Below are 27,968 nucleotides of genomic sequence, written 5' to 3'. Positions count from 1 at the left end.
GGGCACTGCGCAAAGAGGTAACCGTGAGGAGTCAAGCCTGCAGTCGAAACGACCTGCCTCCACCAGGCTGTTGGTAATCTCCCAGTGTCGCGGCAACGCCAGGCCCTACCCTGAAGCCCGCAATGTGTTTCCAAGTGATGCAGCGTGCGGTATATGGTCTGCAGCAGCAGTCACTTTGTGCAAGCAAACTCTGCACATGAGAGCCCAGACCCGGATGACTCTGCCGATATTTTCTCCTCAGGCGTGATTTACTACCTAATGAGCCCATACCATGTGGAATAAAATATCAGCTATATGCCGACTTCTCTGGGAGTCATACCGCTGCGGCACATACACTGTTTGTGGTTAGGCTGGTGCATCTGTCAGGCCTCCTCACCTCAGGTAGTCGACACTCCCTTCCTGTGGCATCTCTTGCACTGCAGCACCGCTCGCTGTAGGAAGCCACAGCACGCTCACTGTCGAGGCATCGATTGCGCATCTCAGCCGGTCTCGGCAGGTCCTCGTCCGGCCTCCGCGAAGGTCTGCTGTGTAGGCTCACGCAGCCCTCCTCAGCCCTGCAGAGTCAGCTTATTTTGTTTTTGCTGCCTTGGGACACAGCAGGCAGTCAGTTAAAGTCTTCACTGGTAGTGCAGATGTAGGATAAATACCGGATTGTTAGACCACTCGACGGAGCTCGCTAGCTACGCTGCCATCTTGGAGTCAGACAAGCTCCGCCTCCCAAGCTCCCTCCAATGGTAGGGCTGTTCACTGAATTTTACACCCCCTTTAATATGGGGCGTAGAGGGGAGCAAAATCCTTTGCAGGTACTGCTGGATTCAAAACTGTTGCAGCCGGCTTTCATGCCTGCACAAAATTACACCCAACAGGTTGCACGATGCGGGTAAGATAGAGGCTGACAAGGGCCAAGCGAGACCGGTTGGGAGAAGTGCCAGCCACGTAGGAGAAATGATCCGAGTAGTCCTAGAAAGACAACTGGGAATTACCTGTAACCTGATTGCGGACCTGTAGCGGGAACCGCTCTGGCCCCGCTAACAACCTGGGAAGACAAAACAATGTATAGATGTGTAAACAGATGGAATTAAAAATATCAGCATAGTAAGAGCATCTGTAGAAATAATGATACCAGTGAGGATGTCTTTATCCTCATTGGAAGGTTCTTATTGGCCATTAGAATTGCAAGGTCATTCTGTTATTTACTAAAGACTCTTTGGGGTTATAGCTTAGCCATTAGAAATATTAATGATAAATGTAATTAGCTGTTGAGTAAGCAAATTAAAGAAAAAGTCATAATCCTTGCCTTCGATTCTGACAAAGAACTACTCGGCCAGTTGCATGAGGTGGGAGATGTATATTCTGCCAAGAGTTGATACCGTGTCTCGGTATAGCGCCTGAAGTGGACTGACCCTAACAAGTCAATGACTGATAGATACTGACCCAAAGGCCACCAGATGTATATTGTAAACAATAGGTGATGCAAACAGCTTTGCTGTGCAGGTAGACCTAAAATGCTGTGGCTATTGTTGTAATCTGCTTACACTGTTTTGTATTTTATAGTGGTACATTCTGCCCCCCCGTCTGTACCCCTACCTGTTGGTATGTTCCACTGGAGTCTGCTTTAGAATGTTGAGATCCTCCAGGCAGTTCTGGAGAGTGGGTGACCGAATAAAGATAGTTCTACACTCTCTTGTCTCTGACAATCTTCATTACTACAGCTACCTTCACAAAAAAGATATATTTGTCATTATGCAGGCAATGTTTTTTAATATCCGTGGAAATTAGGATACATTTAGTGTTCATTGGCGCAGCGAAAATTTATAATTTTTTGATTTGTGCTGTTTGTGATGTCACCACCGCACTTAAGCTGCATATGTTAAAGAGTTAATCAATGTGTTCAAGGTAACAAGGGAAAGAACTGAACTGTACTGTCAGCTTACTTTTTAACATTCAATACAAACATATTTGTAAGCTCTCCTCATTTTAGGACCTAAAGAAGCGGAGATGCTGGTGGGATAATTTGATGCACCATGCTCACAAAATGTAGACCAGAGTGGGGAGACCAAATTAAAGTCCATATCACCAACTTAGTCAGTAGACGACATAGCCTTAGCAGAGATGTAATAGCTCAAAGGAGAAGAATCATTGGAAAAAACAATAGGTATCTCCATTGAGTCTTGTTGTCTTTGCTAATGGTTATTATCTGCGCTGTGCAGTGCAGTTCAAGTTAACACTTCCCTCTTTCCCCCTCTTTCTTTTTCTCTCAGAGTAGACAGATGGACAGGGGGCCGGTCAAGCATATACTTTGATGCAACCCGACTAGTCTGACTGATACCCCCAGCACAAAGCGCCAAAGCGCCAAAGATTATATGTTATATTTTATATGTGTTAAAGTAGTAAAGCGGGGACGGACAAGCTTATCTGATTTAAGGGTAAACTGTACTGCCAGCAACTAAGCCACGTGGGCTGTCACCCCTGTATTGACAAAGCGATGATGATTATATGTTATATGTCATATGTTGTAAGCGTAAAAAACAATAAAAATATTTTAAAAAATTAAATAAATGCAAGTCTTTCAAAGTGACACTTTTTTCCCATTTTAATTACTGCCTTGGCGGCCCCTCGGTCCTGCTCTGCCTTCGCTCCCTCTTTAGGCTTGGAGGGGGGTCGCTTTCTTCCTTTGTTTAAGGTCGTTAGACATTGTGAAAAGCTGCAGACAGAACGGAGCGGTGGGGTGCAAGGAATGGCGTGTCTGGGAGAAGCCTCTTATCCCAGGTCTCAAGGTGCTTGAGCGCCCAGGCCCGCCTCGCGACCACACGCTGCAGACCGAGGGGTAAAGGTGGGCGTCTTCTGCAGGGTGTTGATGTGGTACGCATTCCTCGCGGCCGCTGCAAACACAGCAGGAAGTTTCCTGAAGTTCGGGACTCCAGAAGTGGGGGGAGAATGGGGTGGGTGCGTGCGCCTGGTGCTGGGAAGTGTACGGGAGCCCAAGAGGCACAACTTTACACAAAAAAAAATTCCGTTTCCATTGGGGTTTCCATTTAAAAGGGTCTCTTTTTTTTTTTTTTTTTTTAAGCCACTTGAAACAAATCATGTGTAATGAAGTATTACGCTCTCTAGCTTAACTTCTAACTGATGATGCTTTTGGCAGCAAAGAAAGGATTTTGAATATTTTATATAGTTGGGATTGCCATTCGGCTGGTGTTCTACCAGCATCACTAGTATTTGATGCCCGTACAACAATAATCAAAATCGCCAACACCCGGTATTTATAGGCGAATATTTTGGGATGATGGACTGGCTCTGGCCGGGAATATTGGGCTAGGCTGCTGCTGTGTGACATGGATGGGTGAGTATAGAAGGGACGGCATGCATCGCTAAACAGGGGACGGGTGTTTAGAGAGTGCAGGATGGTTGAACCCTGTCCTACTGCTTTATGCGTGCTGGGTTGGAGATGTGCAGAGCTCAGCTTAGAAATGCGCCTTCCGCCCCCAACATTAGGTATTTGCATTTTTAGCACTGCCGTTTTCAGAAACAACTCAGTCGTGTTTTCTAAAAGAGGGTTTTGGTGCATTTGCAAATAATATTTTTTTGCCCCTCTGCGATTGTTATTTTGCCCCGATGTTCTTTGTGTGTGCTAAATAAATCATTTGCCCTAAATAGATACATTTGATTTGTCACATGTGCGTTTCTTCCACTGTTGTTGTTGGGGATCGATGATCTTTCACAGATTGCCAGCACGGAAGGCATATCTACAAATTAAATATTTTAAATTTCGGCCACCAATCTGGTTTTTTTTCAAGGCGCATGGGTATGTTGGCTAAAGTCAGGCTACGCTTCACATTAGCTGATCGTGGCGAAATCAAATCAGCAGTTCCCACCCACAGCCTGGGAATCCTGCTGAAAGTATGCAGTGGCTGAGCTAGCTGTGTGTGTATGGCTGTGTGTGTGGCTCTGTGTCTGTGTGTGTGGCTCTGTGTGTGGCTGTGTGTGTGTGTGGGTCTGTGTGTCTGGGTGCTTGTGGCTCTGTGTGTGTGGGGGGTTCTGTGTGTGTGGGGGGTTCTGTGTGTGGGGGGGGTTCTGTGTGTGTGGGGGGCTGTGTGTGTGTGTGGGGGGGCTCTGTGTGTGTGGGGGGGGGCTCTGTGTGTGGGGGGGGCTCTGTGTGTGTGGGGGGCTCTGTGTGTGTGTGGGGCTCTGTGTGTGTGTGGGGCTCTGTGTGTGTGTGTGGGGCTCTGTGTGTGTGGGGCTCTGTGTGTGTGTGTGGGGCTGTGTGTGTGTGTGGGTGGCTCTGTGTGTGTGTGTGTGGGGCTCTGTGTGTGTGGGGGGGCTCTGTGTGTGTGTGGGGGGGCTCTGTGTGTGTGTGTGTGGCTCTGTGTGTGTGGGGGGGGGGGCTCTGTGTGTGGGGGGGGCTCTGTGTGTGGGGGGCTCTGTGTGTGGGGGGGCTCTGTGTGTGGGGGGGCTCTGTGTGGGGGGCTCTGTGTGTGTGGGGGGCTCTGTGTGTGTGGGGGGCTCTGTGTGTGTGGGGGGCTCTGTGTGTGTGGGGGGCTCTGTGTGTGTGGGGCTCTGTGTGTGTGTGAGGGCTCTGTGTGTGTGGGGCTCTGTGTGTGTGGGGCTCTGTGTGTGTGGGGCTCTGTGTGTGTGGGGCTCTGGGTGTGTGGGGCTCTGGGTGTGTGGGGTTCTGTGTGTGTGGGGTTCTGTGTGTGTGGGGTTCTGTGTGTGTGGGGTTCTGTGTGTGTGGGGTTCTGTGTGTGTGGGGTTCTGTGTGTGTGGGGTTCTGTGTGTGTGGGGCTCTGTGTGTGGGGCTCTGTGTGTGTGGGGCTCTGTGTGTGTGGGGCTCTGTGTGTGGGGGGGCTCTGTGTGTGGGGGGGCTCTGTGTGTGTGGGGCTCTGTGTGTGGAGAGCTCTGTGTGTGGGGCTCTCTGTGTGGGGCTCTGTGTGTGGGGGGCTATGTGTGTGGTGGGCTGTGTGTGTGTGTGGGGGGGGGCTCTGTGTGTGTGTGGAGGGGCTGTGTGTGTGTGGAGGGGCTGTGTGTGTGGGGGGGGCTCTGTGTGTGGGGGGGGCTCTGTGTGTGTGTGGGGGGCTCTGTGTGTGGGGCTATGTGTGTGTGTGAGGGCTCTGTCTGTGTGGGGGGGCTCTGTGTGTGGAGGGGCTCTGTGTGTGTGAGGGGCTCTGTGTGTGTGTGGGGGGGCTCTGTGTGTGGGGGGGCTCTCTGTGTGTGTGTGTGTGGGGCTCTGTGTGGGGTGGGCTCTGTGTGTGTGCGGGGCTCTGTGTTTGTGCGGGGCTCTGTGTGTGTGTGTGGGGCTCTGTGTGTGTGTGGGGCTCTGTGTGTGTGTGGGGCTCTGTGTGTGTGTGGGGCTCTGTGTGTGTGTGTGTGGGGCTCTGTGTGTGGGTCGGGCTCTGTGTGTAGGTGGGGCTCTGTGTGTGGGTCGGGCTCTGTGTGTGGGTCGGGCTCTGTGTGTGGGTCGGGCTCTGTGTGTGGGTCGGGCTCTGTGTGTGGGTCGGGCTCTGTGTGTGGGTCGGGCTCTGTGTGTGGGTCGGGCTCTGTGTGTGGGGGGGCTCTGCGTGTGGCTCTGTGTGTGTGTGGCTCTGTGTGTGCGTGGCTCTGTGTGTGCGTGGCTCTGTGTGTGTGTGTGTGTGGCTCTGTGTGTGTGTGTGGCTCTGTGTGTGTGTATGGCTATGTGCGTGTGTGGCTCTGTGTGTGTGTGTGTGTGTGTGTGTGTGTGTGTGGCTGTCTGTGTGTGGCTGTGTGTGTGTGTGGCTCTCTGTGTGAGAGATTAAGCTATTGGCATTGTAAATGACAATGCCATTTATTTATCTGTTTTCAAAACCAACACATAAGTAAAAATGTTGTCATTTACAATGCAAATAGCTCTAACTTTTGCAAAGGCGAGACCGTTGCATTGTAGATGCTTGTTATGTGGCAGCAGCACAGATGGTCTGTGTGGGGGGGCTCTGTGTGTGGAGGGGCTCTGTGTGTGTGAGGGGCTCTGTGTGTGTGTGGGGGGGCTCTGTGTGTGGGGGGGCTCTCTGTGTGTGTGTGTGTGGGGCTCTGTGTGGGGTGGGCTCTGTGTGTGTGCGGGGCTCTGTGTTTGTGCGGGGCTCTGTGTGTGTGTGTGTGGGGCTCTGTGTGTGTGTGTGGGGCTCTGTGTGTGTGTGGGGCTCTGTGTGTGTGTGGGGCTCTGTGTGTGTGTGGGGCTCTGTGTGTGGGTGGGGCTCTGTGTGTAGGTGGGGCTCTGTGTGTAGGTGGGGCTCTGTGTGTAGGTGGGGCTCTGTGTGTGGGTCGGGCTCTGTGTGTGGGTCGGGCTCTGTGTGTGGGTCGGGCTCTGTGTGTGGGTCGGGCTCTGTGTGTGGGTCGGGCTCTGTGTGTGGGGGGGGCTCTATGTGTGGGGGGGCTCTGCGTGTGGCTCTGTGTGTGTGTGGCTGTGTGGCTCTGTGTGTGCGTGGCTCTGTGTGTGCGTGGCTCTGTGTGTGTGTGTGGCTCTGTGTGTGTGTGTGTGGCTCTGTGTGTGTGTATGGCTATGTGCGTGTGTGGCTCTGTGTGTGTGTGTGTGTGTGTGTGTGTGTGTGTGTGTGTGTGTGTGGCTGTCTGTGGCTGTCTGTGTGTGTGTGTGGCTCTCTGTGTGAGAGATTAAGCTATTGGCATTGTAAATGACAATGCCATTTATTTATCTGTTTTCAAAACCAACACATAAGTAAAAATGTTGTCATTTACAATGCAAATAGCTCTAACTTTTGCAAAGGCGAGACCGTTGCATTGTAGATGCTTGTTATGTGGCAGCAGCACAGATGGACGGACGACAGTCATTAACCCACATGGATTTTTAGGTCTCGCTGGACAGAACTCTCACTTTTTAGGTTTTGCCTGCCAATGCGTACGAAGTACGCATGCGCTAGCAAAACCTCTTGAGATGTATATGTGATGGATGACCCGCCTCTGCCTCTCATTGGCTAGCTCCATAAATGGAGGCTAGCCATTGGGAGACAGAGGCTGTCAATCACGCTTTCTCACGAAAACGCGATTCGGGGGCGTTTCTCGGGCTTTTTTTAAGCCCCGCCCCTTTGTCCTGGGCCGCGCTGTCATTGGCTGCCGGCCCGGGACACCCCGTGACGTCATTCCCCGGGCCGCGCTGTGATTGGCTGGCCGGCCCGGGACCTGACTTGTTCTTTCCTTTCCTACCTGCCTTCCCCTCATCCACTCCTTCACTTCGTTTCTATCACTCCCTCCCTCTGTGTTATTCCTTTTCAATGTCCCGTTGACCTCTCTTTACGTTTCCTTCCACAGCTCCACCCCTGCTTCCATTCTGACGTCACCACTCCTCCAGCACCTTCGTCATTACTCTGCTTCTCTCCCTGATGCTCTTTTCATTCCTTCTCTTTCTAGACACCTATTATGTTTCTTCTCTCACACTGCCACTCCCTTTCATCTCTTATTCTTTCCCTACCCTACCTCCTCTCTCAGACGTTTAATCTCCCACTCATTCCTTCACCTCTGTCACACCTCCTTCTTTACCTCCCCCTTCCTTTCCTTGCTTCAGCCACCTCAACCCCGGTTAGCCTCGTGGGTTGCTGCTCGTGCAGCGGTGCGCGACGGGGGCCTCCCTCCCCTGCACGAAGGCGCAACTAGAAGCGACGGGTCATAACTCCTGCTCCTTGAGCCATAAGCAGCCCAGGGACGGGAAGCGCTAGAGGACGCCCCCCCCTCCCCGGTAGTACTAACTGCTGACGGGCACTCCTCAGCCACTGAGCACACCTGCACGTGAGCATCTGGGCGCACCCGGAAATGCGTCGTCAGCATAATAGGCGCTCCAAAAAAAGCCTCCTATAGAATCGGAATAATTAGGTGACTTGGTTAAGCAGCGAATTACACACACCAGCAGCAGTAAATATGCCTACTTCATTCTATTGGCCAATCCTCAGTTTGGTGATAGGGACAGAACCAGTATGAAGAGAAGACTTTTTCCAGCAGCACACAAGGGTCAGTAACTTCTTGTTCTATTCTCAGGTCATCGGGTATCCGCAATAGCTTTTTTTGTAGCTACTTCCATTTACTGGCCTCCTGTCAGACCCTTGCTTTTCAATTCATCCGACATGCATCCCTCTAAATTTACTTCACAACAGATTGTCTCGTTGTAAATCACCAAAAACCCAAATAGCACTAAAGCATTCCAATACAACATTAGCATTTGCTTAACAAGCACAGGATAAACATTTTTGCTTCTTTAATGAAACATTTGCTTTTGTATTTTGTTGACTTGTAATGTTCTCATGTATCATTACTGTTCCTATTGTGAAGCGCTCTGACACCTTCGGGTAAAGTCCGCGCTATATAAAAACGCATAAATAAAATAAATAATAAAATAAAACAAAGAACTGCATTTCTTTATTAGAGACTGCAAGATACATAATCCATGAGCCCAAGAAACATGGGACCCAGCGGATATGCAGATGTGTGTTATTTCATTGGCGCTGGGCGGCCTTGTTAGAAAAGGTTTTCATCTGAAAGGCTTGGGGCGGATAGTTGCCTGTCACTAAATACAGAGACTGTTTAAAGCCAGACCGGGGCTCCCTGGTGGATGCGCTGCTTGGACAGCCTGAGGAAAAGTTGGGAAGCATCAGGAAGTGAACTCAATCACTTTGGAGTGATAGGCGAGAACCAGATGAAGGCATTTGACTTCTTTTGTAACTCCCACTAAGGACAGATTGCCAGCGCGAGCCAACCTCCATTACTGCAAATCAGACCCTTTCCCCTATGCCGATTTCATTAGAATGGCCTGCTGGTGCAACGGAGAAAAAAAAGAGGTTAGACACAGTAATTTTACAGGCAGCCGGGTACAAAAAAAAATCTGCATAAACAGCAGTCAAGGCTGCTAATAGGGGAGTTTATATGCTCTGGGACCAGGCAAGGGCGGCACATATGGATATAGTGCTGGATATTAAATCGATGGCATGCAGACCTACTCCAGGGCCCTTGGAGGAACAGACTAATTATGGAGAGAGGAATTGTGTTGACTGGTCTGTCTTGGGGGCAAAGATGGTGAAAAAAAGTGCAAGCAAGTTGTGTCGTTAAAGCAGAACATGCTGTTAACAGAGAGGCCACAAGCAGGAGAGTTCTTTATCTCAAGTAAACAGGAAAATCCCAGCTCCCAAATCTGCTCCCAACCCCACCTCCTTTCCTAAACGTGTATCTATGTATGTGCTAGTGTGTTTGTGTGCACGCATGTGTGTGTGTAAGAGAGAAACAGAAAAGTGTGGGTGTGAGAGAGTGTGTATGAGTTTATATGTGTTTGTGTGTGTGAGAGGGACAGAGAGAGGTGTGTGTTTGAGAAAGTGCTGTGTGGTGGGTAAGAAATGACCTGCCGACGTGGGGGAAAGCAGGTTCGAATCCCTGCTTCGGCTCAACATCTTTTCATTCTGGGCCGATCTGATCACATAATCTCCCAGCGCAAAAAAAAACACCCAATAAAAATCGTTCCTTGTGTAATGTAAAGCACTCTAATGCCCTTGGGCCAAGTTAACATTATGTGGAACTGTAAACAATAATACAAAGAAGGAGCTAGTGTTTCTGTGTAAGAGTGCTTCTTCTGGCAGCTGCATGTCTTTGTTTTTTGTGACGAATGGAAAGTGAGCTGTCTTCTGTCAATAAATGATAATGTGCAGATTATTCTGCAGTGCTGATTTTTTTTTTTAATGCAACCCATTTTGTTACCTCCTCAAAACCGTCACTTAATATTTGGGGTGCTCTTTGAACAGCGGCTGCACTGGGTCAAGCTGACTGCTCAAATAAAGGGATGCAACACTTTAAGGAATCATGATGCGATGGCCATTAACATTTTATGATGTAGAGCAAAGTTTTGCAAGGAGACCCCTGGGCGGGAAGACTATGAGGCCTTAGCTACTGTCAAATACGTGCTGTAAGGAATATGTACAGAAGGCATGAAGTGATTGACGCTCGCCCCCACCTACAGTTATTTACTACACAGTATTAGAGGGAAAAGCGGCAGTGTTACTAGAGTTGCTTTGTAAACCTGCCCTCCGGTCACCAAACCCTAAAAGCATGGTTGCAGCACCCCAGCCTTCAATTAACAAATGCACACCCAGCCCCAAGATCGGTGTGCTGTGCTGAAGAGTTTCAGTTTGTATCAGAGTGTATATATGTTGGGTGGGAGCAGATAGTGTTTCTCTTCCTCATGGCTGTGTGTTCAGGAATCAATTTAAGTATGGGTAACCCCAGCATCACCCTTGTGTTACGGGGAGACACTCCGGTTGGAGTAGCTGTTTACAAGTTTCGATCTAGAGATTAAACTATTGGCATTGTTAAATGACAATGCCATTTATTTATCTGTTTTCAAAACCAACACATAAATACAAATTTTGTCATTTACAATGCCAATAGCTCAAACATTTCAAAAGGCGAAACCATTGCATTGTAAATGCTTGTTATCTTTAAAACCTACACCAATATGATTTGACAGTTCTTTGGTTCCACACAAATACGTATCTATTGCAATGCTATTTATTTGTAATGCAGTACATTAACATACAGCATTCCTTTGAACCAGAACTATTGGCATTTGTTTTTTGTTTTATTTTTGAATTTTCAAAAGTTTAGCTGACTGGAGAGTGGCCCTCCTGCTACACCTCTTCCTCTCCTACACTCGGGCCGAGTCTAGTGCTTTTGGTATGAGTGCTCAGTTCTGGTACTTATCTGAGGCCTGTCTTGTCCCTGCTCTCCCTCGCTGACATCTCTCGCCGTTGCGAGCGCCATGTTGTAACCGCCATTCTCTGAATTCCTTTGCAGCTCTCACTTGCCTTTGCTCCGACTGCAACAAAAACAACTTCACGTGCGAGACGGACGGCGCGTGCATGGTGTCCATCTCGAACTTCGAGGGGGTGGAGCACCACCTGCGGCAGTGCATCCCCTCCAAGGAGCTCCTGCCGCCCGGCAAGCCCTTCTTCTGCCAGACCACCAAGGAGCTGCGCAACACGCACTGCTGCTACAGCGACATGTGCAACAAGATTGACCTCGTGGTGCCCAGTGGTGAGTAGGCGCGCGGCCCTGAGCTTGTAATTACTGCGCCCCTCACGCCACCTGCTTCGAGCGTGCGGAGCTTCTCGTCAGTGAACGTTCGTTTAAATTCACCTGTTTACTCCTGCATTGCCTTCTTCCTAGCACTAGCTTGGTTTGCTGTGGTAAAAGCCCCACGTATGTTATCAGTATTAGCAGAATAGCGATTGAGCGCTTGATTGAATGGAATCCTGTGTTGCTTTATGGAGTCAACATTCTTCATAGCAGTTGGCTAGGAGGCGAACACTTTTTTTAGATTATAAAATTCAAGCCATGCGGCACCCCCTGAAGATGCTAAACAGGCTTTGTCTCATAGCCAGAAGTGTTATTTATTGCATGTGAGAAGCTGAAGACTATAGAGAAGCAGGACTGGAGGCACCGCCGGTTTTTGACAGGCCTTTGGGTCTTATTTGCTTTTTCGGTTGAGTGTACCTAAGAAGTCTTGTCGTAGGTGTATGGCTAAGTATTGAGCAGTGTTGGTTTTTCTGTGCCGGAATAGTCCGTCCGCAGTCCCCTTCCAAGTAAGTACACCCCCCCATAGACTCCGCCTGGGGCAATTGTGCACAAACTGTGGTTTGCGCAGCTCTTTCAGTGTTAACAAAGACAGCCGCCCAATTACAAATGAGAATGGTGATGGGCTACTGAGTAGGGTACTCATTTTCAAGATGTGTACAATACGTCTTTGGTTTTAATTGTTGTAGGTTCCAACCCAGAAGATTACTGAAGCAGTCTGTTGGCACCAATGAGGCAAGAGGCAGCAAGGAAGATGGGGTGTCAGTACACCGACTAAACTGCGATGAGTCTCTTTCAGCTGGGCACAGACTTGCTTCATACCTGCTGCCCCTACCTTACCAACGTCTCGCCTAACTAGCTGGCTTTACACTATTCAAGCTTGTCCGTCAGAGCCGTCCCTAGGGTGGCAGAACCCTTTATACACATGACTAACATACCATAATGGTTGTTACCCTAATACTCGAGCTTGACACCCAGATACTGGCCTCCACGGTCTCTTGAACGGAGGCGTTTTGCTGGTGTAATTGTGAACATTGTTGAGGATTGACCGAACTTTACACCTCATATTCTAACGGATTACACAAAAGCTTTCTTCCAGAAATAGAGCCCCCCCCTCCCCCGAAATCTTTCAAGCCACCAGATTGACTCGAATATACATAAATGTGGTCCATTTTGAAATATGTTCATGTTAGCACTATGAAGCGCTTTAGCTGTTAGTGTTATATCTGCATTACCTCTCCTTTTGTAATACCACAGGCCGTTTGAAGAATATTACTCCAGCTATGTGGGGCCCAGTGGAGCTGGTGGCAGTCATCGCAGGGCCAGTGTTTCTGCTCTGCGTCATCCTGATCGTGGTGGTGTTCCTGTTCCAGCACCACCAGCGTGTGTATCACAACCGCCAGCGGCTGGACATGGAGGATCCGTCTTGCGAGATGTACCTGTCTAAGGATAAAACATTACAGGATCTGGTCTACGACCTGTCCACCTCAGGATCTGGCTCAGGTAAGCTTCTCCGCTCTGCAAGAATCTCTCTGACACCCGCAGGCTGAGTGGGTGGTGTTGCTTATCGTATGTTGTATTGCATGGACCCATGAGCCTTGTGAGTTGGCATGTAATGTCTTTCTTTTGAAGTATCTGTTACCAAGAAGACACGAATTTTAACAGTTTTGTTTACACACAATCCTACCCCTTCTCTCACATTGGCACTCCTCTTACCCTGCACTTGTACTGGACACAGCTAATCCTGCCCTTCGAGAGAGACCCCTCTCACCATGCAAGCAGTGTCACACGTGGCAGAAGGGCGTAGGGTCTGGTGGCCCTGCAGGGGCCTGTGTTCGACCTCATGGTCACAGGTTCGAATCCCGGTGGGTCCACTTAGACTTTCATCCATATGAGGTCGATACAATGAGTGCCATTGAGTTGGGTAACAATAAACATCTGTTATTCAGCGCCAGGATACCCACGGGTGAACATGCATTTGCAAATACACGTGTTATGTTACGAACTGGGAAATTACTGGTCCCCTGGGGCACAGTGTTTAGGACAGTCATTGTCAGCAGGTCCCAGAAGACCCAAGCTCCCAGCTCTCCGCTGTATAAGATGGGGCGAGAGTAGGTGTTGGGAGAGTGTGGTGATGGCGCCTGCAGGCCCTGTAGCATAATGTCGAGTTCAGAGAGGAAAGGGGTAGAGAACTCCGCATCACAGGGGAAGAGACGGCCATGTTGAATGCCTGGAGGCCGATTTGCTGTAGAGAGAAGGCTGCCATTTGAGGGAGACAGTGCACTGTAGTCCTGGTTCCGCCTGGAAGAGAGAGAACTCTCTTCCAGGGAGGACGCTGCAGGAACGGAAAGAGAGAGGCACTGCGCAGAAGGACAAACGATAGGCATCAGAATTGCTGCTGGAAACAGACTCCTAGAAGGGTGAACCAATACACAAAATCAAGTGCTGCAGGAGACCGGTGTACTGCAGGAAGGGACTGCTTCAAAGGATTGGTCTTGCAAGAAAGGTGCTGCTGCAAGAGACAGGTACTGCAGATTACATTCAGTTAAGAGATATATGCACTTCAGGGAAGAAACTCTCAGAATTCAGATGCCCTGTAGAGAATAGACTCCTGCGAATCCGAGTTACTGGGGGAACAAGGGAAAGTGCAAGAAGGGGCTGGGAGAGGACAGCACAAGAAGAGTCGCGGCGGGAGAGCGTAGAGATATAAACAACATGACGAGAGATTGTAAAGGGATATTCTGCACTGACATTGTAATGGGGCGATTGGAAGTGGCAAGGGATGGATTAATATGAAATATTTCCTGGAAGGTGAAAGTGTGGTGGCACAGGAGAGAGCATATAAAGGCAACGGTAGAACAGCCAGAGTTAAGGGAATGGGAGAGCAGGCAGCAGAAGCGGAGAGCATGATAAGAAACATAAATAAAAGGCTGCAGTTGTAAGCACCACCAAAAGAGAGCGACAACAGATAGCTCCGTTACAAAGCCACCCCCATTGCAAGCTCAGACCCTCAAGGATTGGCGAGGTGCTATGCGACTCGATGCAGCATCCCAGCGGGGGGTGAGGTTCAGTTACCTGGGACCCCCAGAGTGCCCCTACAATTTAGGTGGCAAGGGGTTCCAGATCTGGTGGAAAGGTAGATCTGCCCTCGGCATTCTTGATTATGTGTATGGGTTTCGCAGATTGCGTTCAAGTCCATCTTTATGGGTTGCATATGTATGTTTTGATTTTGCTTCGGGGTCACGCTGCTGCCCCACCTTTTTGAATCTGTCTCTTGTGTGCACATGTTGACCTCTAGTTCCTGCCTCTGGGTTGTACTTGTTCATCTGTCCCTTCTAACTTTGAGCCACACATGCTTACCTTTCAGTTGTCACTGGGTCTCATAGGCTCTTCTTTCTGCATTCCCTCCCCGGGTCTTGCCGGCTTGCCTTTTACCTGCACCGGCCAGGCTCTCGCAAATTTCCCCTCTCAGTCATCGCTGCCTTGATCTCAAAGGTTCTTCTTTACATATATCCCTCATTATAGGTTTGCCGCTCTTTGTTCAGAGGACGGTCGCTCGAACCATTGTTCTTCAGGAGATTATCGGCAAAGGTCGCTTCGGCGAGGTATGGCGGGGAAAGTGGCGAGGCGGAGATGTGGCTGTCAAGATATTTTCTTCGCGCGAGGAACGGTCCTGGTTCAGGGAAGCAGAAATTTACCAGACTGTCATGCTTCGCCACGAGAATATCCTGGGCTTTATTGCAGCAGATAATAAAGGTAAAAACTTGTGTAACTAGTGATTTGATGCTGAATTTTCTGTATCTGCTCCACGTATGGTTTTTGTGTTTTTCAGTTGGTTTATGTCTTAACTGTGCATTCTATCCATGTGTGCATGCATATGTATCCTAACTATATCGTATTTTCTCTAGCCATCTGTTAATCCCTCCATTCGGCTTTATGAACTCGCATACCCACTAATGATCGCATCATACCTAACTTCTGTTTATTTAATTTACCACAAAGAAACCAGTCTAAGTGCTTGGAATGGTTTCTTTTAGAGCACAAGACTAATCTGAGTTACCAATAATATCCAAAAAGCACTGGATTAACCGCTAGCCTTGGGTTCCGGAGCAGGGTGCTGCCTGGTGTAAAATGGTTCAACACGTCCTAAGGCTGTGGTTTTCAAATGTTTTAATGCCGCCCCACCCATCCCAAGTGAAAAATAAAATCATTGCCACCCCCCCCAATATTTTAACAATTATCATATCAAATTGGCAATGTTTAAATATGTCTAGACCTATTTAAACATTGAAGTTGAGTTATGTTACTGTTTTAAAAACAACATCAAACACATGATTGCCAAACACACTATTCTGGTCAGGCAGGCCTTACTAACATGTAAAAGTATCCACAAAGTTATTATTCGATATAGGGATGGGGGGGTTTAAAAAAAATTTGAAGTAATTTCCCTTTAAACACCTTTTCCAAGCCAGGATATAAATGATAAATGACAAAAGATGTTTGTGATGGCATATTACAGAGGGGCGTACTGCTGCTCATGTTTTTTACGCTAAAAACAAACCAGCATAAACATTCTTTTGGCCAGAGCCTGGCAACCCTCCTGGGATTGCTTGAGACCCCATAGGGGGACTCTGCCCTCCCCCAGCGTTTGAAGACCCCTGTCATAAGGTTAGAAAGCACTATGTAGATGCAATTTAAGTACATCACGTCATTCCCAACCCTCTTCGTGCCTCCCTTTCTGCACCGTTCATTCCTCTGTTTATACAGCACTATGTGGCTTTTACCCCTCCACTTCATCTCTTAAGCCTTTCTATTTGTGCCATTAAATCCACCTCTTCTCTTGCACACTGTCTGTGCCATCAGTCTCGATGCCTCCATACGTCATTGATCCTTCCAGCTTTACACTTAATGGCACACTATCTATGCTTTTTACCCTTATGTCTCTGATCAATCACTCCATAGTCTTTGCTCCTGTTTTCACCCTTCCCATTTTACTTACTCTTGTGGTTCACATAGGCATTTCTCCTGAGAACATCCTAACCGCTTCTCCTCTTTATCTTAGATAACGGCACATGGACACAGCTGTGGCTGGTCTCGGACTACCACGAGTATGGCTCCCTCTTCGATTACCTGAACAGATACTCTGTGACCATAGAGGGAATGATTAAGCTTGCTCTGTCGGCAGCCAGTGGCTTGGCACACCTGCACATGGAAATTGTGGGCACGCAAGGTAAGATGCACGCACTGGGTGGCATTTGTTTGGTGTTTTCCATCTTGATGGTTTGATCATGCACATATCCAGTGATGGCGTTTGTACTCTGAGTCGAGTTGAATCTAATTAGCTGGCTGAACATACTGTAGAGATTTTCATGTACCGTCAGCATTATTTTGCATGGTTGTAAATTTTGCCTATGGCCAGGCAGTGACCTCAAGTAATTGTGTGCTGATGTGAAAGCCATTGTGCAGTGTAGATTAATCTGTGTCACGAGACCTTTTGCATTGTTGTGAGAGCGGGCACTCGCGTGAATGTCTAATTTGACACTAAAAAGTGATGACAAAATATGACATTTTTGATGCGTCTCTCTGGACATTAATTATGACCTTTCATTTGTCAGTAGAAGCATGGTAGTAGCCCTTTAATTTTTTCAAATTTCATGCTAAACCAGTCGTAACCAGATTGTTACACAGGGCTGATTTCTGGATTCCTGGGTGTTTGTCCTGGTTAAAATGTGTAGTTTCTGCATTTATTTATTTATTTCTGCTTGGGACGCCTTTTGTCTGTTATTTTAGAGGCACTGACATGCCTTCTCCCAATTCTGTTGCGATGATTAAATATGTTCCCTTGTTCTCTGAAGTTGCATTTTTTCTTGTTCTAAACAGGCAGTGCATGTGTTTCCCCTTTTCTCTGTTCTGTGGAGATAGAGGGGGAAGTTTTTCCTTGATTCAAGGTTGTAGTGCAAAATTTGTGTTTTGTGCATGTGTTGCTGTGGATCAGCACATTCCTTCCATCCCTCCACAATACTACGAGATTATCTAGCAGGCAGCCACCTTTCACAAAGTTTACATGCACGCCCTCTATTCTAGCACCTCCTACTTCCTTGTCAGCCTAATTGTCAAATCAAAGTAAAATTATCTTGCATCTCCTAGGGATGGTAGTCTACTTTGTCATCATGGTACCCCATGCCAGGTTCCACATACGCACTTTGCAATAATCCCTATCTGGTTAATTGTCACAAGCAGAGGGTCTTTGGGCAGATCTAGTGTTGATAAACTCAAGCTCCTATGGCTTTCTGCAATGGTAGAACAGCTTCTACCTGTTGCAGGTCAGGGCTTTCTACGACCCCATATTGCTTCTCACCATTACCACAGACTCTTTCTCTCTCTCTCTCCCTCTCCCTCCCTCCCTGTGCCCCTCTGGTGTTCACGAAAGTGATGGTGGTGGTCGCAGCTCATCTGCGCAGATTAGGGGTTCCAGGCTTCCCCTATCTCAACGACTGGTTGTTGAAGGCGGGCTCCCACCTCCAGACTACGGCCAACCTCCTGCATTTGCTGGGGTTCTCCATCAACGTGCCGAACTTGCACCTGAGTCCCTCTCAGAAGCTCCCCTTCATCGGAGCGGTTCTGGATTCCATGCAGTTTCGGGTTTATCCTCCCGAGCAGCAAGTCCGCGATATTCATCTATGATTCCGATCTTTCAGCCTCTATTCCGGGTTTTGGTCAGGGTGACCCTCCGGCTCCTGGGCCTGATGGCCACCTGCATCCTGCTGGTGCAACATGCCAGGTGGCATATGTGGGCTCTGTAGTGGGACCTGAAGTTCCAGTGGGCTCAGCATCAGGGCAACCTGTCCGATCACATCCAGATCTCGGAGGTCACTGCCCGACTACTACAGTGGTGGCTCATGAATCGCGATTGGGTCCGAGGCAGATCCCTCTCCCTTCACAAACCGGGGCACACAGTGGTGGCGGATGCGTCCCTCCTTGGATGGGTTGGCCACATGGGAGAGGCGGAGATCAGTGGCCTCTGGCGGAGTGCCGTCTCCATATCAACCTGTTGGAGCTTTGGGCGATCTGACTTGCACTTTACGCATTCCTTCCCTCTGTCCAAGGAAGTGTAGTGCAGGTGTTCACAGACAACACCACCGCCATGTGGTACTGCAACAAACAGGGCGGGGTGGGGTCGTGGACCCTATGTCAGGAGGCTATCCGCCTCTGGACATGGCTGTAACATCAAGGCATTACCTTGGTGGTTCAACACCTGGCAGGTTCTCTAAACCCCAAGGCGGACAAACTCAGCCGCCGGTGCATGATGGATCACGAATGGCGTCTGAACTTGGACGTGGCGCAAGGTCTCTTTCTGCAGTGGGGAGAGCCTTGGTTAGATCTATTCGCCACAGAAGATAACGCGCAATGTCATCAATTCTGCGCGTTGGGATTTCCAAGGCAGCACTCGCTCGTCTACGCTTTTCGTCACAAGTGGAGCTGCGGTCTGTTGTACGCCTTTCCGCCTATACCACTTCTGCCCAGAGTGCTGAAGAAGATTTGGCGTGACCGGGCCTAAGTCATCCTTGTGGCTCCGGATTCGACACAAAGATACTGGTATCCAGAGCTACCCAGCATGGCGATTGCTCCCCCGATCCAACTGCCTCTTCGGGAGGATCTTCTGTCGCAGCAGCAGGGGACGGTCCTTCACTCGAACCTGCCCAGCCTCTACCTCCATGCATGGAGATTGAGCAGCGACAGTTGACAGCTTTCAACCTTCCTCCTGAAGTCTGTGACATTATTCTGGCAGCCAAGCGTCTCTCCACTAAGACTGTATACGCCTGCAGGTGGTACAAATTTGTGGCATGGTGCACAGCAAAGGCTGTGGATCCCCTTTCTGCCCCTCTTTCTGAGGTCCTTCTGTTCCTTCTCTCTTTGTCCCTGCAGGGTTCTGCTTTGGGCACTATCAGGGTTATCTCACTGCCATTTCCGCCTTTCTACGTCTTCCCGATCAGCCTTCTCTTTTTAAGTTCCCAGTTGTTAATTGCTTCCTGAAAGGCATTACACACACGTTTCCTCCCGTACCTTTCAGAGTGCCTCAATGGGACTTAAATCTAGTCTTGACCTATCTGATGTGCGCTCCCTTTGAGCCACTTCATAACTGTCCCTTACGTCTTCTCACTCTAAAGACTGCTTTCCTGGTAGCTATAACCTCTGCCAGAAGAATGAGTGAGTGACCGGCTCTTTCTTCTAAACCTCCTTTTCTTCCTGTTCATCTGGACAAAGTGGTTTTAAGGACTCGTCCTTCTTTCTTGCCAAAAGTTTGTCACGCCCTTCCACATCAGGCAGACCATCACTTTGGCCACCTTCTTTCCGCCTCCGCATCCTTCAAAAGAAGAAGAGAGGCTCCGCCTTTTGGACCCAAAATATGCGCTCTCGTTCTATCTGAAGCGCACACAACAGTTTCCGGTGGAGAACCAACTTTTTGTGGGCTACGTGGGTGCCAAAAAAGGTCGGGACTTGCACAAACTGACCATCTCTCGGTGGGTCGTTCTGTGCATCAAAGCCTGTTACTCGTTGGCTAAGAAGGAGCCTCCAGTGGGGCTGCGTGCCCATTCTACCCGGGCAACGGCAGCCACTACTGCGTTGGGATGCTGAGTTCCCTTGCAGGACATCTGTCCGGCAGTTATGTGGGCCTTGATGCACACTTTTACCAAGCACTACTGCCTGGACAGCCAAGTCTGGAGAGACTGCTTCTTTGGCCGTTCTGTTGTCTGTGACTTTCTGGTGTGATCTTGTTTGCAGACCCACCACTGGGGTTGGTATTGTTGGGGTATCTATTCTAAGGTAAGGAATCTATCACTAATGTGTCTTTCAGATGCACAAGTTACTACTTGTGTAACAATATATCTGTAAGAGACGTTAGTGAGTGATAGATTCCTTACCGCCCCACCCATCCTCCCCGTTCTGCGAACTGATTTCTAGGGTTAAGGTAATTTCTTTCAGGGCCCTAGTTTCATGGCACCAATGGCCCAGTTTCCAGTTTCAAAATGCTTTATTCGGTTTGTACAGGTACAACCATGTAGCAACATACATAAGTACAGTTTCAAATCATATTTATGTAAGTTTGATAATGAAACAATTAAAATTACGTCAATATCCATGCCAGTCTTATTTAAGTCAATAAGGTGTATCACTTGAGTACAAAGTTAGATTTGATCACTATATAAGTTTTAGCAGCAGTTGTTATAAAAAATTAGTGCAAAAAGTCAAAAGTCGCCAATGTAAAGTGCAAAATCAGAAAGACCTATTATATGCATAAAGTGCTATTGACATGTGCAAATATGCAGAATTAGAGGTAAAGTGCAACGTCTGTTTGGTCACTTTAACATTTTAGCAGCAATTTGTTTGCAATAAAGGTTTGTGCAAAAACGCCAGAGCAAAACTGCAAAAACCGAAAGACAGTCATTACCATAAGGTGCTTTCGGCAGGTGTAAATATGCAGAATAAATATAAAAGTGCATATGAATAAATACACATACAAACAGTGTAACTCAAACGATAAGTCATAGATAAAATAAGACACATTCGTAGCATAAAATGTAACAGCCAGGGGATAGACGGGGGTAAACGGGGGGGAAAAGTCATATAATGATTGATTTCCTATGCCAGATACATTTTAGGATATAAATGGCCACACGATAACACACATCCGGGGAAGCCAGGTCAAACAACAATTGCATTGCAGCTCTTGTATTGCACATGTTATGTTCTAAAAATAATTGCTTCAGATAAAACTTTCTAAAACCAGTATAAAAATTACAAAAAAGTAAAAAGTGGCAGATGCTCTGCTTAGATTTCCCATCACATGGACACAGACATGTCCCGGGTTTTTTTACAGTAGGGAAGGCCACCAAATGGTGGACTATTCCCAGCCTCAGGCGAGCTAGAACAAAGCGATGGGAATTAATGCTGACAAATGTAAGATAAGAGGGGAGACCTGTGCTAAGATTGTACTCCATGTATAATTTAAACGTACTTTGCATTGCATACTCCTTCATTCTGGTCCCTTTTACATGGTCCAAGTAAATGGATTTGAGGTCACGCTTTGTTAAAACTGATTCAGTTAATGTATCTTTAACCCCTTCGACGCTCATGACGAGCTGGGCTCGTCATGAGGTAGCCTCCTCGCACGCTCATGACGAGCCCAGCTCGTCATGTAAAGTGCAGTTTTAAAAATCTCAGCACAGGAGCGGAATTTCGCTAGCGCGCATGCGGTTAAAAATGTCCTGACCAAAGAGGGTCTTATGCCAGGAATGAATGTGTTTTAGCCAGGGGATTTTCGAGTGTTGGTCGAGTTTAATGCAATCCATAATTACTTCCTGGGTAAACCTGGTTTCTTCTTTGGCCCATATGGACCGCCATAGGGACAGGGGACGCAATGCAATCAAATCTGTAACATAATTTATGCCTAACTCTCTGTGAGTAATCTCGTTTGAGGCAGAAACAGGGAGGCATAATAATCGTTTCAAATACTTGTTTTCCTCCTGCTGGATGGACAGGGCAATCTGAGGATTATATCCCCATATCCCTGCTCCATACAGGGCAGAGGACATACATCTTGAATTGAATTGAATTGAATTGACAGCCAAGTCTGGAGAGACTGCTTCTTTGGCCGTTCTGTTGTCTGTGACTTTCTGGTGTGATCTTGTTTGCAGACCCACCACTGGGGTTGGTATTGTTGGGGTATCTATTCTAAGGTAAGGAATCTATCACTAATGTGTCTTTCAGATGCACAAGTTACTACTTGTGTAACAATATATCTGTAAGAGACGTTAGTGAGTGATAGATTCCTTACCGCCTCATGGCCAGGCGCATTACTGAGCTGTAGACCCTTACTCTCCAATGTAGTGTAGTTTCTATATTCCCAATAGGCTCTGCGCATTGGAATAATATATCCTATAGAGTAGACTTAGGACGGAGGTCGACTAGCTCTCTATCGAATATACTAAACTTAATAGTGAGTCCCAGCTAGCTCAGAGGTCACTAGAAACGTTCTCGAATTCACAAGAAGGGATTCGTTTCCAACAACCGCATAAACATGACAACTTTGTTTCCCAAGAATAAGAAATATATCTCTAGAGTCGCGGAAACAATAGATAAGTATTTCACTCAGTCAATCGTGCATGTTTCGTTTCAACAGAGTTTGCAGAGAAATAGAGACAGGCGTTTTCAATAAAAAGGTTTATTGAACAGTCTTCTTTCTCATGCAAGAGAAGTGAACTGCTACAATCATTAAGCAGACCGCAAAGTATAATGCGTACAGTGAGAATAGTATTCCAAATAATACTGCAAAAGTATTGTATGGTTCCTAAGCCATATACAAATACATACATAAATAACATTGACTAAAAATACTCAACTGGTGCTTCTAAATACCCCAATGTCACTAACCTAAGTCTAGTACGCGGGATGAAGTAAGTATTGTATAGCATAGGTTTAGTTGTTTTTGCCAAGAATCTAACAAAGGTTTCTCTAGGTTCTAATCATATCTTGGTTTAGAATGAAGGAGGTCTGCTATCTCTGTCTCAGGACTAGATTTCCCAACACCCCGCAAAGGGAGCTTGGAAACACCGGAGCTGTATTCTCGGTTAGAGAAAGACAGCCTCTTGATCAGTGCGTCAGCTGGAGGGTCGGCTTCCTTCGGCACTTGCTGTAGCAAGCTGCGTTGGGCAAGTAGATAGTCTAACTGCTCCGAATCACTGTAGTTTGCTATAGCAAATGAAGGTATATTTATACCTTGAAGGTGTTTAGGAATATCATAGATTGACGTAAAGTCGGGCATAATAACGTCGGGAAAGAACCAATAGGGAATAGTTGTTCTTTGCAAAGTACATGAGTTCTTGGACAAATCAATATTCAAGCAAGGGGAAGTTCCCTAACTGCTTAAGTCGATTTTCCAAGAAATCGTTGTGACGTTTGGTACGGGTGGAAGTAGCCATGCCTGTATTTGGTCTACAAGGGCTATGTCTAAAAAAAGGGATTGATTTCTATGCCTATATAAGGGCAATGTGAATTGTACCTATATAAGGGCATGAATCGGGAAAATTCACTCGGAGCTCTAAACGCCACACAACACCAAGACCCTTTCATTCATGTTCTCATAAGCAGGGTCATTTTTCTAACCAACCCAAAGTTCCTTCTTAAGGTGGTTTCCCCTTTCCACCTCAACCAGACTATAGAGTTGCCAGTTGTTTTCCCTCCTCCAGATTAGGTATCCGCGAGCACCATTCATACCCTATATGTTAAACGTGCCCTCATGTATTACATTAATAGGACCACACCCTTCTGCAGGCTTGACCAGTTTGTAGCTTTTGTAAAACCGCTCAAAGGCCTGTCGATTCAGGCATCGAAAAATCTTGAAAATGCTACTAGGCCTGCAGGCCTAGTAATTTAAATAATCTACTCAACCTAATTATAATGCTATTGACCCATAAACTGGTTTCAAATTATGTGACCCTGTTCAAATGGGCAAATATTTTAATTCACTGGGCTGCCATTTTCTTCTTTATCACATTCGAGAGTACTTTTAAATATGCAAGTTCAGCATGTCTGCTGTAAAAAAAACAATTTTGTTTGATTTAATAGACTAAATCTTTTCTCCATATATAATAAAAATCTAGCCACAAATAGATACACATTGTCATCAGGGCGGAGGCAGGAATGCTCTTCAAATCATGTTTAAAAACGATCACTTTTAATAAATGCATACCTAAACCATGAAGTGGTAGCACACTCATTTGCAGTCAGTAGATTTTCCATTGAAATGGTCAAAAAATGTCCCACTGACGTGGTTTTAATGATGAAACTATAGTGAACACGAATGTTTTGAAATAGTTTCATGAAATATTTGTCATTTGCACATCATCAAGTAAAATGTGCTTTTGTAATTCTGATTTATTTTGAAATATATTTACTATTCATTTACAAAGTATTTAAATGTGTGTTAAAAAAAAGGCACCTTACAGCCTTTTATTTCACAATGATTGTTAGACAGTTCAGTTCTCGAAAACCTCTAACTGCAATGAGAGATAGAAAAGTAGACCCTGTTTTCCAGGATAAGATAAGCAGCAATTAGTAAAAAGCCAAACTGACATTTGACCTCTATCCTTGCACAGACAGCAAATGTGTCAGGATAAAAACAAGATTTAAAGGCAGCTTTAGTGCTCATTCAGTTTCTGAATTAACAGAACACCTGTTCACTCCCCAGAATGGACAAGTCGGTCCTAAAAATAACTCTACCTGATAAAATCTGATTCGCCATAGCAAATGGGCAAGTATATTTTTTTAGGCCTGCTTTTTCTTCGGCTGGTATTGCCAGATGTTTAGTCTAGACAAGTGTATCAAAACCTGCTGCCATAAATCTAAAAGAGCCATCACCACGGTTGCCACCAGGGCACTCTACACACCAGAAAGCAGCATCTATGATCCTCCTTGGTAACATTCTGCTAGCTGACATATGTAAGGCAGCCACTTGGTCAACCCCACACACCTTTTCGAAACACTATTTTGTGGATATTTTTTCCCACCAGCCGGCTGTGTTTGACCAGACAGTTTTGAGGACCTTGTTTCAGACATCTGCATCATCCACATGCTTGCCACCCCTCTCGGGGGATACTGCTTTATGGTCTATGCTAAGCATGTGTATCTACAGCAACACATGCTATGAACACAAAATGTTACTTAACCTGTAACCATCTGTTCATAGCATGTAGTGCTGTAGATTCATATACGTTCATCCTCATCGGACGCTTGTTGCTCTACTTGCAGATCTCTTCTATACTTCACTCCCTTAGTGCTTAACTTAACATCGCGCACCATGCTGTGTTCACTAGCCACTCCATAATTACACTCACCCGTTGTGTAGAAAGCAGTAAAACATGAAGTCGATGTCCACATGCATTGCCCACTAAGGGTAGAGTCCCAGTGCTTCTAATTCCTAAAAAGGTCTTTCAAAAGTAAGAGCCCAGCACTGAAAGGCAGGAGTAAGCAGAGCATGTGAATCTACAGCACAATACACTACAGATGCATACAAGATAAGTAACATTTATCCAGTATTGTGGTATCTTTCATAGATTCACATGCTTAGAATCATCCCCGCCGACGAGGTGGGAGTCTTGCGGTATAATAAAGTATATACATAATAGTCATAAAAACATTATACAATAGGCTAATATGGACAGCAAAGTCACTACATTAGCCTATTTTAGTCCTTTTGTAAAAATAACCAAATTTGGAACACAGCCAATCAGGCTGGCGCACCCTCTTAGAACATTCCACAGAGAGGCAAACCCTCAGATTTTCTACCGCACGTTGTATGAAAGGGAGTCTCCCTGAACTCGGCTCAGTTTTCTTCACCTTTGGTTGAACTTTGTGAGTAGCTATGTCTGATTCTTCTAAGAAAAGCTTATTTTTGCCTTGTTCTTCATGTGGGAAGAAGAGACTACATTTTGAAGATCCCCACAAGGAATGTATTACTGTCTTTATCCAGCACACAAGGTTAAAGATTGCAGGATTTGTAGAACCTTTCCTGCCAAGACTTTGAAAGACAGAGAAGGAAGATTATTGGTTTGGCTGGAGAAGTTGAAGGCCCCATCTGATGTCGTTTCAGGAGATGATGGCAGTGTTTTTTTTTTGTTTTAAATCTGTTTATTAGCATAGTTTTAGAGCAGTAACATGCATACATTTCCATATATACGATCTCAGTATTAATCCCGGTGATACAAGCATGCGTTAGCTCAGAGCATATATAGAAACATAGTGAATTCGATTTTTCATTTTGTCGATGAACCAGAACAAACCCCGTTCACACCCAATCCCACCCTCCACCCCTAGGAAATCCCACCCGACACTCTCTCAACAAGCACATAATGGAAATATCGACAAGTGGGTCACTCCCAATGTATGAATACATAGTGTAAGTTGAACGCACAGGTAGGGTGGGGTAGCGTGATCGATGGGTCGGGGTCCCCCTACCCCATCGCAGTGCACCGTGGGCAGTGTCCGTGCATGGGAGAGTGAATCAGGGCATAGTGATACCACAAGTGGCTATTCACTTGTATCTCCTTCATCCTCATCATTGCCAGCCTCAAATGCCCCTAACGTGGCAAACCAATCCAGTGAGATCGGATTTTTCCGGAGGCCCCTACGTTCCTCTCTCTGTAGTGCTTCACCCTCTGCCTTACCCCAGCGCACTACTTCTGCCCGCCACAGGTCAGGGTTAGGCGGTTTAGACGATTTCCATCTGATCGTGATGGCACGCTTCGCCAGCAACAGGGCCAGATCTGAGAAGCGTGTCGCCACGGTTCTGGTGCGTGTTGATGGCCCCAGCCCAAGTAGTGTATGTTCCAGTGTGGGTGATCTGGGCAGGGCACCAATGATGGCAGTGTTAGTCCTCAGGTGTCTACCCCTCTAACCAAGAAGAGGGCTAGATCTGATGATCCCCTGAGCAACAGAGTAAGACCTTGAAGAAGACTGGTTAGTCTTCCTCTAGAAAAGAGAAGCTTTTATTCTCTTCAGAGGAGAAATCCAGAGAAAAGGGAAACATTTTGGTGAAAGCTGCCTCAAAAGAGCAGAAAACTCATTCTGAATCGATCAGGGTCCCGTTGGCGTCGAAAAAAGCACAGTCGACAACGAAATCTCAGACGGTGAGTGCTTCCTCTTCGTCGACGAAAATCATCCCGTCGTAGACGATTGCTCCGGCGACGACCGCATCGCTGGCGATGATATCATTGCCTGCTTCGTGGCCGTTGACGATACCAACGACGATGACTACTCATTTCTCATTGACGCCTACCTCGTCGTCGACAGGTCACTTGCCGTCGACGATGACTCCACTCCCGTTGACGGGTCCACCATCGACTACGATACAACTCCCGTTGATGAGTCCACCGTCGATGACAGCAATGGCTTTGACGACGACAACAACATAGTAGACAATGGTTTTTCCGTCGATGATGATGATGACAACGCCGACAGTAGCTTCTGTATGGCTATCTCAGCTGGTGCTGACCCACTGTCTATGTATATCTCGTCGACGCTGAAGCGTAAAAGACCTGCATCTTTACAAATTACACCAGTTTTAACGTCAAAAATGTCCTTCGACGTTTCTCACATTTCACCATTCCCTCCAAGTCACTCTCTGGAGGAGTCAGATGATGGGCTTTTTAGCCCAGCTCGGAGCCCTTCTTAACTCCGGATCAAATATAAGGATGAAGAGGATAAAGAAGATTATTATGAGCCTTGCGAATCTCTGCGAGGTCCTCAAGAGACTTCATATCAGCAAGAACCTATGGTGCAAATGCCTATGGACTTAATGCAAGATCTCACGGCTATGTTAAGGGATTATAATACACGTTTTCCACCAGCAGCGCCTGGTTCAACACAACTTCCTACGCCTCCTGTTTTACAGATTGCAGGTCCTTTTGCCCCTATCAATGAACCTTAGGAAGTTTTACCTGCGCAACATTTTAGTCCAGGATGATGATGACGATACTGTTGCAGAGGATGGGAAATTACCAAATTCACCCCGACTTTATGAATGGGATAAATACTTGATTCCTATGCCATCTTCACCAGTTCCTCAAGTAGTAGATTCCACTCCTGAAGATATTGGAGGTTTTCATGCGATTTTATGGAGAGGGCAGCAACCCGGTTTCACCTTCCGGGATCTGTGAAGCAAACCGATTGTTTTATTTATGATTTTAAAGACCAGAGTAGGAAGTCCGTCCATTCTATCCCCATAATTGATCATATCTGGGAAGAAGGAACAAAAATAATGCAAAATCTATTTTCAGTGCCTGCGATTCTTCCTAGAATCGATAAGAAATACAAAGCACCAGATCATGCTCCTGCTTGCC

General features: G+C 46.9%; 1 protein-coding gene across 2 annotated transcripts in view; it reads left to right on the top strand.

Annotated features, from left to right (window-relative positions):
- ACVR1B (activin A receptor type 1B) overlaps positions 1-27,968 on the top strand; it is a 147,558-nt gene that overhangs the window by 65,486 nt on the left and 54,104 nt on the right. For both annotated transcript variants that reach the window (XM_078686045.1, XM_078686040.1), the window contains exons 2-5: positions 10,792-11,031; positions 12,328-12,573; positions 14,596-14,826; positions 16,133-16,300. In XM_078686045.1, coding sequence (XP_078542171.1) covers positions 10,792-11,031; positions 12,328-12,573; positions 14,596-14,826; positions 16,133-16,300 — 885 coding nt within the window. The remainder of the gene's footprint in view (positions 1-10,791; positions 11,032-12,327; positions 12,574-14,595; positions 14,827-16,132; positions 16,301-27,968) is intronic.

The sequence above is a fragment of the Lissotriton helveticus genome, chromosome 1_1 (assembly GCF_964261635.1).
Source record: "Lissotriton helveticus chromosome 1_1, aLisHel1.1, whole genome shotgun sequence".
Classification (NCBI taxonomy): domain Eukaryota; kingdom Metazoa; phylum Chordata; class Amphibia; order Caudata; family Salamandridae; genus Lissotriton; species Lissotriton helveticus.
Note: the sequence above shows the minus strand (reverse complement) of the source record. Positions and strands in the feature narration are given on the sequence as shown.